The sequence below is a fragment of the Notamacropus eugenii genome, chromosome 2 (assembly GCF_028372415.1).
Source record: "Notamacropus eugenii isolate mMacEug1 chromosome 2, mMacEug1.pri_v2, whole genome shotgun sequence".
NCBI classification, from domain to species: Eukaryota; Metazoa; Chordata; class Mammalia; order Diprotodontia; family Macropodidae; genus Notamacropus; species Notamacropus eugenii.
The window spans coordinates 477,721,348-477,738,992 of NC_092873.1; the positions used below are offsets into that span (position 1 = coordinate 477,721,348).

The 17,645-nt window shown below is 38.4% G+C and overlaps 1 protein-coding gene across 1 annotated transcript in view; it reads left to right on the forward strand.

The window, feature by feature from the left end:
- DPT (dermatopontin) overlaps positions 1 to 17,645 on the forward strand; it is a 36,578-nt gene that overhangs the window by 13,617 nt on the left and 5,316 nt on the right. Inside the window, exon 2 of the mRNA XM_072648710.1 lies at positions 1,333 to 1,458. Coding sequence (XP_072504811.1) covers positions 1,333 to 1,458 — 126 coding nt within the window. The remainder of the gene's footprint in view (positions 1 to 1,332; positions 1,459 to 17,645) is intronic.

Sequence of the window (17,645 nt, forward strand, 5' to 3'; positions counted from 1 at the left end):
CAGCCTCTCCAATATTTGTCATTTTCCTCTTTTGTCATCTTTGATAACCTCACAGAAAGGAGATAAACCAAGTTGTCTTACTTTTTTTCTAATTATCAGTGGTATAAAACTATTTTATGACTGTTGATAACAGGGCTTTATTTTCCTCTTTGAAAATTTCCCATTGACATTCTTTAACCATTTGTTGATTGAGAAAGACCTCTTAGTCTTATAAATTTGAGTCAGTTCCTTAAATAGCTTGGACATGAGACCTTTATAGAGAAACTTGTAGAGATATTTCTCCAGTTACTTGTTTCTCTCCTAATTTGTTTTTACTATATTTGATTTGTTTGTGCAAGAACTTTTTAAATTTTATGTAATCAAAATAGTCCACTTTATCTTACGTGATGCTCTCTATCACTTATCTAGTCATGGACTTTTCCCCTTTCTATAGATCTGAAAAGCAATCTTTTCCTTGCTAATCTTATTTGTTTATGATAAATATGATCTTTCATATATCCATTTGGAGCTTATCTTTAACGATTACTGCTGTGTAGTACAATTTGAGATGTGATTCTAATAGATCTCTTTCCTCCCCACTTTTCTTCATCATTATCTCTGAGATTCTTAACCTTATGTTTTCTCATATGAATTTTTTTCTAGGTCTGTATGTAGAATATTCTTTTGAGAATTTGACTGGTACAGACTTGGATGAGTAGATTAATTTACGTATTATTGCCATTTTTTCTTATTACATTTGCCCTAAATTCCCATAAGTACTTGTTTCTTTAGCTATTTAGGCCTGTCTTTATATTAGCAAAGGAGGTTTCACAATTAGATCAATCAATCACTCATTCACTTACCCTTTTTATACTTTATTTTCTTCAACTGATCAATGAGGGACCTGAACTAGGTGGGCTCTACGGTCCGTTTCACCACTAGATCTAGGATCCTATGACCCTATGTGGTAAATATGGGTTGTTTTCTTTTATGAAGTCATTTTTCTCCTTCTCCAACTTGACCATTCCATGGAACAGAATGTTTCTGTGGGTCATTTACTTGGCCGATACCTGTGGTGCATTATCTGATATATAGAAGACACTGGCCCCAACGTCCGGGTAAATGTTTTGCATAATTGTACACGTATAGCCTATATCTTATTGCTTCTCTTGTCAGGGAAGGGAAAGGGAGGGAAGGAGAAAATTTGGAAGTCAAAACTTTGAATAAAAAAATTTCTAAATTGGGGAAAATAACACAATGTTCAGGTAAAGACCAGGTGCCAATCAATCACTGAGAGCACTAAATATGATCCAAACTAACAATCTCTTTGGGTCATGTGTTTTCTTCTCTCAGGTATCAGACATGCTCCAGCAATGGCCTCGTGGCTGGGTTCCAGAGCCGCTACTTCGAATCAGTTCTAGACCGAGAATGGCAGTTTTACTGTTGCCGCTACAGCAAGAGGTGCCCGTACTCGTGTTGGTGAGTGGTTGTCTGCCAAGATCACCTTTTCAGGGACCCCCAGGGCTAACAGGGGGGTTGAGAGTTTTGATTATCCCAAGCCCCTGCTGTCTTCAAGACAGAACTTCTGCACTTGACATTCTACACTGGCAAGAACCTTTTCAGTGCCCAGAGATTGACAGAGAAGGAAATCTTAAACCCTTTCTCAACATATCCTATAACTGAATGAGATTCCAGGCTACCATAAGAGAGGTATAGACTCCAAAGTAAAGAAAATAACAGCCTCAGTGCATTCTGCCCTTGTTGGAATGCATCTATATCATTTTGTTGTTCTTAGCAGTACAATATAGTCATTAAAGAGTTAGTCTTGAATTAAGGAAGGTCTGGTTTAACATTAATATTAAGCTGTTCCATAGCACTTACTAACTGTTGGACTTGGTACAAGTCCCTTGACTTCTCTTTGTCTCAGTTTCCCCATCTGCACAATGGGGAAAATAATACCTGTGACTTCATGGGATAATAGTAGGGATCAAATAAGATATTTTGTTAGGATTTTGAAGATTTAATAAATCAGAGACTTTTTATAGTTATCAAGCAGTAATTTCGTCATAAGTTTGTGTTTTCTGTAACTTTCATTCAATTGTATGAGGGTCTACTATGAAATATCAGTTAGGAGAGCCTTTAATGTCCTCATCAAAGATGCCCTCAATAGATGTTTAGATGACCTTCATAACAGTGTTACATAAAGGCAAAGTCATTTGGATGACCCCAGGCTTTTCTCTGAAGCAAAGGCCCGTCTTTTATAATGTAAATAAGATGCTAGTGTTATGATATGGTTACAAGTCTTGAGACATTCTAGTCTATAAAAAACTAGAATTGAAGACTGACCAAGCAGTAAAGGAGAAGGACATGGTAGGGAAGAGCTATTGGTACCATGTAACAAATAAAGAATCATGAAGGGGAAGTGATACGTAGGTTGTCATCAAAGTAATATGTGAGTGGCTGACCACATGAAAATGATGGAGGGTCTAGGTGTCCCATGAAGATATAGATGTGAGTATATGTGTATGTACATGCATGTGCTTGTGTACATATGTATACACTCATGATATCTGTGTGTATATGTGTTATGTAAACACATGTATGTACATTGCGTGTATTTGTATGTGTGTAACCAGTTAGCCTCAAAGTCAGGAAGAATTGGTTTTGAGTCCTGACTCTGATATATACTGACTATATGAGCTGGGGCAAACCATAGTCTTTCATCGCTCTTGGCAATTCTCCAAGACTCTAGAATGCAGTGAAAGGGCCCACCTCTTTTGGTAGAGGGAATTTTTTCCCTCACCTTGGAGTTCCCCATCACAATGAAATCATAGGTCTAGTCCCTATCCTGATATATTACAGTTCCTTCCCCCTGAACCTGTGGGACCTTTTAGCAGGCGCATATCCTCAAATATTCCTCAGAACTTAAATTCTTTCCAAATTTCAGTAGTACTTCCTAAGAGAAGCTGGCCAATAAGGGAAGCATTTAAATCTCTAGAAATCAAATAAATCCATACCTTCTTCACTTGATATTTGGTAGGACATCTCCCCCCACCACCATGTGAAAGGATGGCATCCCTGAACTCTTTAATACTCATATAACTACTAGGAAATTAGGAGATGCAGCAGGTAGAGCACCAGGTATGTAGTTAAGAAAATCTGATTCCAAATCTGGCCTCGGATATGTACTAGATATATGACCCTAGGCAAGTCACTCAATCTCTTTTTGCCTTAGTTTCCTCATCTGTAGAATAGACATAATAATGGCACCTGCCTCCCAGGATTGTTGTGAGGATCAGAGGAAACATATAAAGTGCTTAGCCAAATCCTGCCACATAGTAGGTAGGCATTATATAAATGTTCCCTGTTATCATTATTAAATAAGTGACTTACTTTGATCCTGTGCTAGAATACTGGTCTCAAAATATTGATGTAAGGAGAAATACATGCTGCTTTGACCCACTCCTTTGAAGGACACTGATATGGCCCAGGAAGGGTAGGGCAAGTTTAGGAAAGTGCTGTCAAGTCATTTACAATGGAAAAAGAGTAAAACAGTTTTTTAATCAATTTAAATTTAAGCAATTTAAAGATTCCACTCAAAATTCTAGTCCTGGTGGTAGGATGGAAATTTGAAAAAGGTCAGGATTGAAATGCATTAGTTAAACCACCTGCTTGAAGCAAAAATCTTCCCAGTTCTCCACAATGTTGCCATGGAAAGAAAGATTAGTGAGATGCCAACTACCCCAATGCCAGTGAGTGCCAGCTAATATGAGGACAGTTCATCTGCTTCCTATTGATGTCTTTTGAAAAGGGCAGTGTTCCCTGCAGTCACTATGGCAGCCATGCTCTTATCAAGAAAAGTTCTCTTTCTGGAGCAAGGTCATCAGCGGCAGTTCATATCCCAAGGACCTAACATTTCCCTCATGAGTCATGAGGAACTTTGCCCTTCTTACAGCTCTATTCTCTTCTCAAGTATCTCATTTCCTTTAATGCTTGCTTCAGTTTTTGTATGGGTATCATAAGGATGAGGAACTTTGTATGACCAATCCTTAAGTAACTTTTATCTGACTGTCTTTTCACTTCAATTATTTTTTAAGTGCCTACTATGGGCAAGGCATTGTCTTAAATAAAAATGGGTGATAAAAAGACACAGAGCTACCTCAAGGAGCTACATTCTGATGCAGGAAAACAACATGTACACAGATAAGTTGATATAAAATAGAAACAAAATAAATGGTGGTCCTTCAACCATATTTTCTTTCATCCCCAAATTCATGTGGACTGAGTTCAATCTCTGAGTTTCCTTGGAAGATTACTTTTTAGCTCATCATTTCCCAATCCAGAGTTTATTCTGGAAAATCCCCAAATATAGCCTGAGAATAGCTCATGTCTAGACTTCCACAAATTGAGTAACAACAGACCCTAGACCCCAAACAAGCAATCAAGATAATAAATGTATATTACATATAGGATAGTCTTTCACCACCAAGTAGTTGCAGAAGTCTCAACACTTATGACATCTGATAAAGAAATGCAAGTGACATATGTCATATGTCATAAGATGGATAATCAACATAACTTTCTTCCTTTTATCCCTGTAAAAAAGAATGGAACCTATGCTTCAAGTCTACAGTAAAATAATTGGCTTCCAAATTAACTCATCATCTTTCGGAATTATTGTGTTTTCCCTACTCTTCTCCTTTACCTATTTTCTCACCTTGATGCTGACAACCCCCAATGATGAGAAGATTTTAGTGCTATTGCTTTATCAAGTAGACTTCTGACAATGCTTAACATAAAACTAGAAAGTTCTCAAAGTGGTTTCTTATGATGAATAAAGAGCTCCAATTCTATAGCTTTAATTTCCTAGCAGTTACCTAGTTTATTGTTCAAATATTATCTTCTTTATCAGCAGACTCTCTTGAGATTCAATGGTGCAGGACTAAATTTGGAATCAGAAGATTTGAGTTCAAATTTTACTCTTTCAGTTACAACCTCTGTGATCTTGAGTAAGTTGTCTCACTTCTCTAGGTCTCAGTTTCCTTTTAGAGTCCCTAAAAATTTAACTCAATTTCTTAATAATAACACATTTCATTTTGGAAACTTAGTATTAACTTACTTAAAGTTTTTGCTCCTTCAAATAAGAAATGGAATCCATCTGTTGACAATCTATTGATTTTTTCAAAACAATTATCTGTAAGTATGATAATTATAATTAATGTAATATTTATTATTATTTTCATTACTAATATGACTAATAGAATAATTATATTATATATATTATACAATTTTATTCATGCTATATCGCTATGAGATATTCCCATTTTGCATATTAGAAAACAGGTCCAGGAACATTATGACTTTCCAAATATCTAAAAAGACAGAAGCAAAACCAAAATTAAAAGCTATGTTTATTCAAACACATAGTCCATTGAATACTCATTTTACTTTAGCCCATTGCCTCTGCTTAGTCCCTTCCTGGGGTCATCTGAAAGACAAAAATAAAAATAGAATGAATATATATCTACAGTACAGAGTAAAACTAACAGGGGCACTTTTCCACTCTGGACAACAGGATAAATCAATTTCCTAATGAAATGCAGCTATGTTCAGAGAGACTGATCCTATTATTCTGCCCCATCATATTGACCTAGATCCAGGTATGAGGGAGGGGAGCAGCACTGAGGGGTTGTCCATCTGACCTAGGGGTTATATCAGAAGCAAGCCATCGGGGCCCAAGGGGCAAAATATTGTCTCTGTCCAGTATCTAGATTGGTAGAATAAGCCTCTTGTGGCCACATGCACTCTAGACATGAAGGGTGGCAAAGATAAGATATTTTCAGGAAGCTTGTCAAGATTTGGATTTGACGTTTCTCTCTCTCTCTCTCTCTCTCTCTCTCTCTCTCTCTCTCTCCCTCTCTCTTTCTGTCTGTCTCATCCTCTCCCTCCATTAAAGCATTAAAAGCAATGCCACAACTTGTCATTTCTAGTTTGCTTGACTTGGGTCTCATAAATCCATTTTGTATAGATGTTTTCTTTAGCCAGGAGTCAGACAGATTGACTGAAATTCTACAGCCAACAAGCAAGTGAACCTTTTATGTTTGGTGATCTCTAACTCCCTTTCAGCATCCATTAGGACTTCAATAACCCAGTTTTTGAGTGACTATAGTTGAATCCCCATTCTTGAGAATCTTTTACAGGGGATTCCTATTTAGGATTGTTTAATCTAGACTGTTTCCAAGATTTATCCCTATTCATTAATTCTGAGTGATGAATGAATGATCCGGCAGATGGGACCTTTCAGATAGAACCTCATCTTGCTTCAAATTGGCCTCTGACTACCGTGCCCATTAATAAGATCAGTCTTATAGTGTAGGACCCCTTGTTGAAGTTGTGCAGATGCCTCTGCACCTACTTATCAGCTCTTATGCATTGGAGTTCTTGGAAGTAGAAATCTTGATAGTTCCCTTTGAACAGCATGTGCTGTAAACACACCCTACAGCCACACACCCTACACATCCATCCATGCCTTTTTACCTACAAAGGTCAAGAGCCAGAATTGCCTTATAGCAGGGGTTCTTTAGAGAACTAAATTGTTAATAGCCAGAATAATTAAACCAAATGGAAGGCAGAAAGGTAATAAACATTTACAAACATCTGCTTTGCGTCAGACTTTGTGCTAAGTTCTTTATAAATATCACATTTAATCTTTACAACAACTTGGGGACATAGGTGTTGCTGTCATCTCCTTTTTACAGTTGAGGAAACTGAGCCAGACAGAATTTAAATGACTTGCCTAGGCAAGTCACACAGATGGTAAGTACATGAAGCCAGATTTGAACTCAGGACTTACTGACTCCAGTCTCTCTAATATTTAAGGGATTGGTGGTCGCCTCAGGACAAGGACCCTTACTAACATGGGTCACATCTAGGCAGCCCTTTTCACTAGGTTTATAATAATCCTTCATCTTGTGGCCAACTTTTGGTGTTGAGCCTTTCCAATCTTAGCTAAACCTGGATTCCTTTCCGGAGTGGTATGTTCAGCCAGCGCATGCACTGCCCTGACATAGTTTGCAAGATTTCAGAATCATCTCCCTGCTATGAGGAGGCATGGTGAATGAATTCAGTGGAAACTCTGCTTTAAGCTTACTAAACCTTGGATTAGTCGATAGATTAATTATTTTCTCAAAGAAAACAAATTCCTTGAAGGAAACCATTATTTTCTTTTTTGTCACCAATGATTAGCATACCAGCAATGTAATAAATGTTTGTTTGAATGAATAAATGCTTGTAGTTAAAACAGTCACCAAAATCGGAATCCTCAGAATGAATTGTAAATATTCCTTCCATAGAAGAATTGGGGGAAAGAAGGAGATTACCTGATAAGGTTTTAAACCAAAGAACCACAGAATCTATAAGTGGAAAAGTTCTTTGAGTCCAGGAATCCCCTCATATTCCAAACAAATGTTTGTGCAACCTTCTTTCCATCCCAGGAAAGGAAAGTCAATATCTGCCCCCCTCTACCAAAACAATTTGCCACTAGCTCTGTTAAGTATTAGTAGCAGAGAATTGCCTGAAGAATTGAGGGTGACCTGCCCAGGGTCACACAAGTATGGAGCAGAGGAAAGAGTTTAACCTAAGTGGGTTCTCTCCACTATGCAATTAATGTTCCCTCTCCCTACATGTATACATGTATATATGCATGTGTGTATGTTGTATACATATAGGCATAAGTCTAGTCAATCACATATATATGGACAAACACACCAAGTAAAAGACTTCAACTTCTCAGCACAATATTTAGAAAGCCACAACAGTATCCCACAGGTCAACTCATAAGTCTACAGATTGTTGATGATCATTTCCTGTTCTTCAAATATCTATGAGGCTTGCATACCAGATTACTGTTTTCCATCATGACAATGATGCTGTCCAGACAGTGACTGGCTGTGGATCCAAAAGGATGGAGGCTTTGAAGTGAGTGCCCATTTCCCTCCTTAAGCAAGCCACCAATATGAACATTCAAGGCAACCTGACATTTTCCAAATGCATTTACTTGTCTTCTAGTTAGGTGGCACAGTTGAAAGGGTGAATTACATGGAGTTAAATCCTGCCTTAGACACTTGTTAGCTGTGTGATCTAGGATTGTAGCTTTGGAGCTGGAATTTCTGGTATCTGAGAAACTCACTCAAAGAATGATACTTATTATTGGGGTTGTGCTACCAGTTGTACCACCTTAGAAACTAGGAAGAAGTTCAGGCAAATGTGTAAACTGAGGGGCATCAGAGTTATGTCTCTTTCTTATGCTCCATAATTCAGATTGACTTTTTGTCCTGATTAGTAGGAATTTTGCTGTTCTCTGAAGACTTACAGACCATTGTTTCCAAAGATGTTGAAGGTCAAATCATATCAAAATGTATTGCTAAGAAGTCACACTGGTTAATTCATTTTTCCACAAATTTTAGATTACAATGGAGAGTGATTAAGTGATAATAACTAGACTGGAAGAGAGATTAAGTGATTTGCTCAAGTTCATACAGCTAGTGAGTGACTGTGCCAGCACTCTATCCACTATACCACCCAGTACAATGGAAAGATTACTGGCTCTAGAGTCAGAGAACCTGGATTCAAATATTGCCTCTGTCCCTACCTGTGTAACCTCAAGACCATTTGCCTTTGCTGAGGCTCCCAATCTGCAAAATGAAGAAATAAACTAGATGGGTTTCTAAGACCCATTCTGGCCCTAAATTGATGATCCCATAAAGTGATAGAAATACTTGAATAACTTATTTTACATAGTGCTTTCAACACTTTCTTCACAACAATCTTGTTAATTGTTATTGTCCCCATTTACAGATGAGTAGATTGAGCATACAGAGGGTAAGTGACTTGATTATAGTCTACCACAGATAGTGTCAAAGGAAGAATTTGAACTCGGATCTTCTGACTGTAATCCAAGTGCTCCACCAAATACACTCCATGAGTTAGGAATCATAGTACAATGTTAGAATCTCACCATCTGAGATTCCACTTTCCCATTCAATGCATTCCATTCCTAGTACCTACTGACATTTCAATACAATATAGGTTCCCTGAAGACAGGAGGCATTTTGTTTTTCTCTTTATATTCCCTTGAATACTAAGGTAAGTGCTTAAGAAAGGTTCCTAAATTGAATTGTTGAATCCACAAGCTCAACTTCCAAATCACTTGGGTGGAAGGGGAGAATCTACCCCAAATGATCCAAGCACTGAAGGCTAGTGGCTCTCATCATAGACACAGAAAATACTGTACATTAGGAGACTAGAAATAAATTAATGGGCAATTGAAAGAAACTTTAATCAGATTGTAGGTTCTTTTCTTTTTCATGTTCTTAACATGTTTCTGCCACTTCGAAGGAACAAACCTTCCTGCAGACAATGGGATCTCTGTTCTTAGGTAGAATCAATTATTCCTTTCATCATTCTGACTTACATTCACATTTTCATGTCACATTTATAATTTAGTATTATAACTTCTGCCTAAGGATGTATGCCTTCCATTGGGGCTTCAAAAACTCAGAGAATCCATGAATTTGATGGGCTGTCTAATTGTCCTTGTTCAGAAAGAGTCTAAATATACCTAGGGCAGAGCAAGGCACTGAAGCTTATTCTCTGCCTGCCAAAGCATGCCTGCCCCTTGTCCACTGCTCCTCTGTGCTGTTAGAGAACATTAATTCAGTCAGCTGGGCGTCCACCCAGCAAATATTTATTGGCTGCTCACTATGCCCAAGGAAGAGCTGGAGAACATAAATTCATGGGCCCCACTATGCTGAAGCTTACAATGGGGCTGGGTAGATAAGATTTATAGACATAGAAAGGTAAACTGTATAAGAAAGAGATGGCATATAGACCATGTTCAGGAGGAAAGGGGAAAATTTGTAAGATTCCAGAGATAGGGCAGTCATACTTCTTGATAGACAATTCTAGAATGGGACTCCACTCCAAGCATCCATCCTTGCCTCAGAAGCAAGCTGATCAATGCTTGGCTTTGCTAGAATAAGGTGGGTACATACAGGAGCTCTGGCTGGGAAGTTTTCAAGGACTTTCTATCTTTTAAACCAAGAAATGCTCTGGAGAGATGCTATCCTGTGATGTTTTCACCCTTGAGGATGAGACAGGAGAGGACCTCAGGTGCAGATCAGAACCATAACCATCTATTCTGAGGTTCTGTATGTGTCTTTAAGAAAGTGAAATTTTAGTCCTATGGTCTCACTATAACAACTCAAGCACTATGACTAGAATACTGTATGAATGCAAGTTTCCCCTAGTCCAACCTTGGGCAATTTGTGGCCTTAGTTTGGATTCAGTCAAGGGCCACACTTGAGGACCTAGAGGTCTGTATGTGACCTTGAGGTTACAGGTTCTTCTTCTCTGCCCCAGTCCTTTAGTGAGGAGACCTGGATTCCTTCTTGGGAAGGAGCTTTCCTAAGTGAATGGCTTGTGAATCCATGTCAGGATTCTACTCAGGAATTGGCTTCTCTGTTTTCCTGTGTTTTCTCATCTGTAAAATGGGGATAATAATAGCACCTACCTCTCAGGGCACCTACCTCCCAGGGTACCTGCCTCACATTAGACAGTTTATAAAGTGCTTTACAAATCTTAAAACACTATAAAAATGGTAACTATTATTTTTACTATCATACTTTCTTTTCTCCTGATTTCTCAGAGTAATAACTATAAATTCTAACACTTGGGGGCAGATTATTGTCTAAGGTTTGAATTTAGACCAGGACTTTTTAAACTTTTTCCATTCATCACCCTTTTCCCCATTTCAACAGTGTTAGTCGGTGTTCTGTGGCCTGTGGGCATACACAGTACAAAATACACATGCTTTGTGTTCAGAACCAAGGCTACAGGGAAGCTGTGCAATGCAACGCAGGGGAAGAACTACTAGAAACACCTTGGATTCATTACGTTTGATTTTTAAGTGATTTTTGGTCATTGCACATTTAGAAACCTTCTACTGTTGTCAAATTTTTTGAGACCCCGTATGTGGTTACAACCCACAGATTAAGAAGCACTCTTGTGCTATGTTTGAAGTTTACTGGAATCAGAAACAAGAATTTAGTAAGTGCCTACTTTGTCCCTGGAATAGTCCTAGGTATGGCAGATATAAAGACAGAAACGAAATAGATTATACCCTCAAGGAACTTACATTCTATTAGGGGAGAAAATCAAGACGGGTTTCATCTAGATGGTGGCATCTGAGTGGAGTTTTGAAGGAAACAAGGGATTCTATAAGTTAGAAATGAGAAAGATGGTACTTGATGCTTAGCATAATAAATGTTTTTCATTCATTCAAAGAAAAGAAGAAATGAGATGGCAGTTTATTCGAGCAATATGAGGACAATCTATATAAAGGCACAGAGATGGGTGACAGAGGGTGGTGCATGAGAAACAAAAATAAGGACAATATGGACAGTTCATAGACTTCAGGAAGAAGAGGGATATAGATAATGAAGCTGGAAAGGTCAGAAAGGGCCAGGTGGTGAAAGGCTTCAAAATCCAAGGCCTCCCTGCTACAGGAGCTTCAATTAAATTCTAGAGAAAATGGCTATTGAGTTTGTGAAGGGAGGGTAGAGAGGTAATTTGGCCAGACATGTACCTGAGGAAAACCACCTGGGTATCTGTGTGGAGGATGGATTAATGTGAGGAAACATTTGAAACAGAGATTAATTAGAAAGCTAGTTAGACTAATTAGAAGTCCAGAAAAGAGGAGATGAAGGTCTTGACCAGGGTGGTAGCTATATGCCAATGAACTGAAGACAACAGATGCAAGAGATATTGAGGTAGAAAGAGCAAGATTTGGCAACTAATTGGATATTTGGGGGTTGAAAGAGTAATGAATCAAGTATAACTGGAGGGAGAGTGGTGTCTTTGACACCTGTATGATATGCCTTGAGAATACTGGAAGAAAAAAATCACTAAGCATTCCCTCCCTCAATTGTAACGTACAACACAGGGTGGGCCTTTTCTTCTTCAATATCTGACCTCTTCAAGCATCAAGGGGGCCAGAGGTGAGGCAGGGAAGTGAGAGGATACTCTTTTCCAATTCCGGTCCATTTCATTTTCAATTTGACACTTGGCCATCCTTTATAAATATATAAATGGTAGGTTATTATTACCATAATTTTTACTATTCTTAGGCACATACATAGAATAGATGCTAGGAAAGGTATAAATTTAATGCTTAATAGAATAGAAATGCTTAAATAAAATAACAAATTTTAATAAATTAAATGACTCACTTCCCTGTGTTACTCTTACATTCCCCCTGACAAGCATGAAGTTTATCTCAATTGGCCTGAAAAATCTTTGGTGCCAGTTGAGAAGATTGAGTGGAAAAGATACTTTGTCCAAAGTCTGTCTAAAGTTGGCAGAAGAGTTTTATGAATATACTAGAATCTTCCTGTCTCCATGCCACTGTTCTCCCTAAATGACAAAAAATAATAACACAAAAAAAACTATAAAACTCAAGCCTCGTCTTTCTCTGCTCATGCCTTTCTGGGTCTTCTTCGGTGATATACCTGGCAGATTACTGTGTCCTTGTCTCACTTGAACCCAGATCGAAGCAAAGAGGGTAATCTTCACACTGAGGATAGAATACAAGTAGTTGGCTCATAGATGAATTACAAGCTGAATGAGATCCTGATTGGAAGGCATCTAGATGTCCCCAAGGAAGTCCAGTCATGAGACTCAGATGAATCGTATCCCTGGATACTGAAGGAACTTGCCATTCTGATTGCTGAACCACTGTTGCTCATCTTTAAGAAACCATGAAAGCAGGAGATGAACCATAGCACTGGAGACGGTCAAATGCTGCCCAATTTTCCAATGGGGAAGATAGTTTTCCAGACTAGTGACCTTGACCTCAATTCCTGGCAAGATTCTAGAATTCTACAATCAGGGTGATTTGTAAACACCTAGAAAAGCAAATGTTGATCATCACTATCAGTCAATACAAATGCATAAGCAAGTTATGCCAGATTAACTTTTATTTCTTTTTTTTTTTTTAAACAATAGTACTAGTTACTAGATCTGGGAATCAGCACTGTCAGCAAATTTGTGCTTGTTTGTTTTAGCAAGGCATTAATCAGCCTCAAATCTATGTGGAGATTTTGTGGTTCTATGAACTAAAAAGACTGTACAGGTTTTGGAACTGGTTGGAGAACCAGATTTACAGAGTAGCTTTGATGGTTCAATGTTAATTGGAAGGGTGGACCCCAAGGAAGTACCATAAGGCTCTCTTCTTCGTCCTGTTTTATTCAACATTCTTATGAATGACTTCCTTAAACAGAGAGCTTGCACAACAAATTTGTGGATGAAATAAAACTAGAAGGGAGGATTAATACATTGGATGACTAAAACAGAAGGGCAAGTAAGACAGAGGGCTTGAGTTTATATTCTAGCTCTGACACTTGCTAGCTATGGAAGTGGGGGCAAATATCTCTGAGCCTTCAGTTTCCTCATCACAAAACTGGAATAGAAATATCTGTAGTAGGGTAGCAAGGTGGACAGTATGCTGAGCCTGGAGGCAGGAAGACCTGAGTTCAAATCCAGCCTCAGATGCTAGCTGAGAGACCCTGGAAAAGTCCCTTAACCCTGTTTGCCTCAGTTTTCTGATCTGTAAAATGAGCTGGAGAAGGACATGGCAAACCACTCTAGTATCTTTGCCAAGAAAACCCTGAATAGGGTCATAAAGACTCAGATATGAGTAAAACAACTGAACAATAATAAAAATATCTGTCATATTGATCTCATCCAGGTGTTTCAAGACTGTAATGAGACATTGCATGTAATGTGTTTCTTATGTGTCAGTTACTGTTATGAAGAAGTAAAAGTAGCAGACTTGAAACTCAGAGTCAGCCAGCAAGGTCATAAGGGAGCCAAAAAAGGTATTTTGTTTTCTCATAAAACTAATGTCCAGATGGGGAAGGCTATAGCTTTCATGTACTTTGTCCTGATTAGACTACATGAGAAGTATGATGATCAATTTTTGATACCATATTTTTGAAGGATATTTTTAACATTGCTATCCCTTTTCTTTTGCCCCTTCGATTAGTTTTGTTTAATCTACTTTTATACAACCCTCTTCTCTTAGACTCTTCTGTCATTTTACCCCTTCCTGATTGTCCTATCTGTCAACTCTTTCCCTAGTTTTGGAGTTTCCCTTAACTTACTGATTTTTTTCTTTCTTTCCTGTATTTAATTATCTAATTCTCACCCTCCTTTCACCTTCTCCCCTTCTCTGTCAAGTGGTTAGTTCAAAATCCTTCCCCTGCGATTTCTATTGCTATTTTCTTTTCTAGGAAAGTCTACTTTGTTGCCTTCATGGATTCTCTTACCCTGTCTCCTCAGGTGATTTTTAAAAATCCAAATGCAGGACTTTACATTTATTATATCGAGAGGGGGAGGAGACAAGGCAGTTGGGGTTAAGTGACTTGCCCAGGGTCATACAGCTAGTGAGTATCAAGTGTCTGAGGCCAGATTTGAACTCAGGTTCTCCTGATTCCAGGGCCAGTGCTCTATTCACTGAACTACCTAGCTGCCCTGTTTTACATTTATTAAATTAAATGATCCCCTGTTCAGTTTAGTACATCACCCTAAGCTGTCAAGGATTTTGTTTTTGGATTTCCGGTTCCATAAATGTAATATATTATCTCCCACCTGTAACCTTGATGAGTTTGTCATCTGTCTTCATCTAAATCACAAATAAAAACAATTGAAAATTATATGTTTGAAGAGTCCCATAGTGTTCCATTAGTAACACCACTCCAGATTAACCTTAAGTCACTCAGTCCCACCTCTTGCTGCTCAATAATTTAACCAGTTCCTAATCTATTTGAATGTGCAGTCCACACCATTCCATCTTGTTCACAAAGGTATCATGAGAGGCCTTTACTGAAATCCAGGCCAACCAATCAAAGCCCCCCAAACCATTTATTAAGCACTGATTGTGCGCAAGCCACCGTGGAGGGTACTGAGGATATAAAGACAGAATTAAAAACACTCCCTGATGTTAATGAGCTTCTATTCACTTTACTCTTACCAAATTCCCTTCATCTAATAACTATACCCCCCAAAAGTGAAACCACGTTAGGATTATTAGCAATCTTAACCTCTCATGGTTAACTCATAGCAATCAGTGCTTTCTTTGTCAAGACAAAACTCTCTTTAACAATACATTCCCAGAGTTCTGCTAAAAATCAAAATCATGCTCTCTGACCTAACAATCTCAAGTATTCACCTTCATTTCCTTTCTGAATATTAGAGCATTTGTCTTCCTTCAGTCCTGTAAGTGCTGGTCTAGTGTCCATGATATTTTTTAAGAGATCGTAGACAGTGAGTCAGCAATTACAGTAAACACAAATTCTTTGATCTGGGCCTCAGGACTTGACCTTGATGAGATCATCCAGGTACTCTTTTCCAATCTCCTCAATTATATCTGATTTCAATTCCCTGTTGACCATTTGTGGCTGCTGTTCTACCCTTCTTGCTCTGACCTTAAACCCTCTTGTTTGGAAAAAAAGGGGGGGGGCATTTAACTGCCCCAGTGTAGTGAAATTCCTCATTATTTCAGATGAGTCTGGATGAAGATCAATGTGAATTAACGCAAAGCCTTAAATAATTATAAAATTTTTTCATGGAATACAGACATATTATTTCTAACCATTTACAGCAGCTTGATTTAGATTAAGGAAATTGTTCCCAAATAGTCTCGTTTTGTTAAAGAGGGAATAACCTATAAGTCAAATGAATAGCATTTATGCAAATGGAACTTCTGAAATGCTCAAAACCAGTTATTTTAGGTAATATAATCGTCCTCCTTTTAATCTGATTTACACTTTTCTTATGTTCTACATTGCCATCACCATCACCAACACCACCAACATCCTCACCATCAAAACCACTATCATCACCATTATTGGCAACATTATCACCACAATCACCATCACTCCCTCTTTCTAGGCTTTCTTGGAATTATCAGGGATTATAAAATTAGTGGGGTCTCTTCTAATGAGCTTTCAATGACCCACATTTGACATCAAATTCCTATTTCCTAAGACCTGTTGTTTTTCATTAGAAAGAGGAAGCCATGCTTAGCTCATAGCAAACAAAGCCAAACCCCAGAAAGTCTGAGTCCATTTGGAAATGAAAAGATTGAATGGATTTCTGAACTTGGCGGAGCTTAATTTCCCACCATGACCACAATAAGTAGAAACACATGCAGTACATTTCAAGTTGGGCTTGGCTGCCTGACAGAGGGATTGTAATGTCTTAAACAGAGATAAAGTGCAGGGAAAAAAAGGTATCATGGTGTAGAGAAGAAAAGAAAGTCTAAGGGTCAGGAGATCTGGAGTCTAGTTCATTCACTAGCTAGCTGTGTGACCTTGAGCAAGTACCTTGATTTCCCTGGGCTTCAATTTATTTTCCTAATCTACAAAATGAGGAGCATAAATTACATGATTTATAAAGTCCATGGCAATTGTAGCATTCTATGTATCTAAGATTTCATGTTTTTGTTGCTCAGTCAGTCATGTCCTTCCTACGCTTCCTGACTCGGTGGACCATACCACCCATAGAATTGTCTTGGTAAAGATACTGGATAATGGTTTGCCATTTCCTTCTCCAGAGGATAAAATAAACTTTGGCTAATTGACTCTCCCAGGGTCACACAGCTAAAGATTATATGAGGCTGGATCTGAAACCAGATCTTTCTGACTCTAGGACAAGGGTTCTATCCACTGAGCCATGTAGCTGTCCCTTATAGATTTCATAGCCCACCCTTTCAGCAGAAGCCAGTTGGACTACATAGATAAGATCCTTAATCTCTTTATGGTACAATGGCCTGGTCAGCATGAAGCAGATAAAACTTTTGCCACTTTGGAGGCTAGGTTAGCCATGTAGGAACAGATCTTGGGAATCCAATTCAGTCTGCAGGAAACACTCTGGTCTGTGTCAGCTCTTATCTAAAAGACTTTCCATGATCATACCAAGGATAGGTTCCCCTTGGAGCTGATAACCCCTTAGAGGGGAACCACAGGTCTTTGGACCTCAAGCTTTCTCCCTGGATGGATGCAAATGAACTCAGAGCCCCTAGGATGGGCCTAGAATCAACTTGATCTTGGGAATACTATGGACTACTTTGACTGGCCTAGAAAACAAGAAGAAAATTGTTAGTGGACAGGGAAGAATACTTAGAATAATAATAGCTAACATGTAGTATATGCACTATATATATACGGAAATATATTTATACACATACATGTAAAACTTAAAATTTTTCAGGTGAGGTATATATGCTCTAATAACAACCTTATGAGGTAGGTGTTCTTATTATCTCAAATTTACATGTGAGGAAACTGAAAATGAGAGAGGGAAAATGACTTGCCTAGAATTACACAGAAAGCAAGCATCTTAGGCAGGATTAGAATTTAGGCCTCCCTGATGCCAAGAGCACAGCTCTATCCACTGTACCACCTGGTCACTTAGGAGATAAAGTATATGTTTTCATTGCACTTTGATGGGAATGGAGGGAGAAGCTAATTAGTAGAGTTCTTGGCATCCCCCCCTTAACTTTTCTTGGTGCTTTTATGATAATTTTTAGGTTTATAGTGGGCACAGTT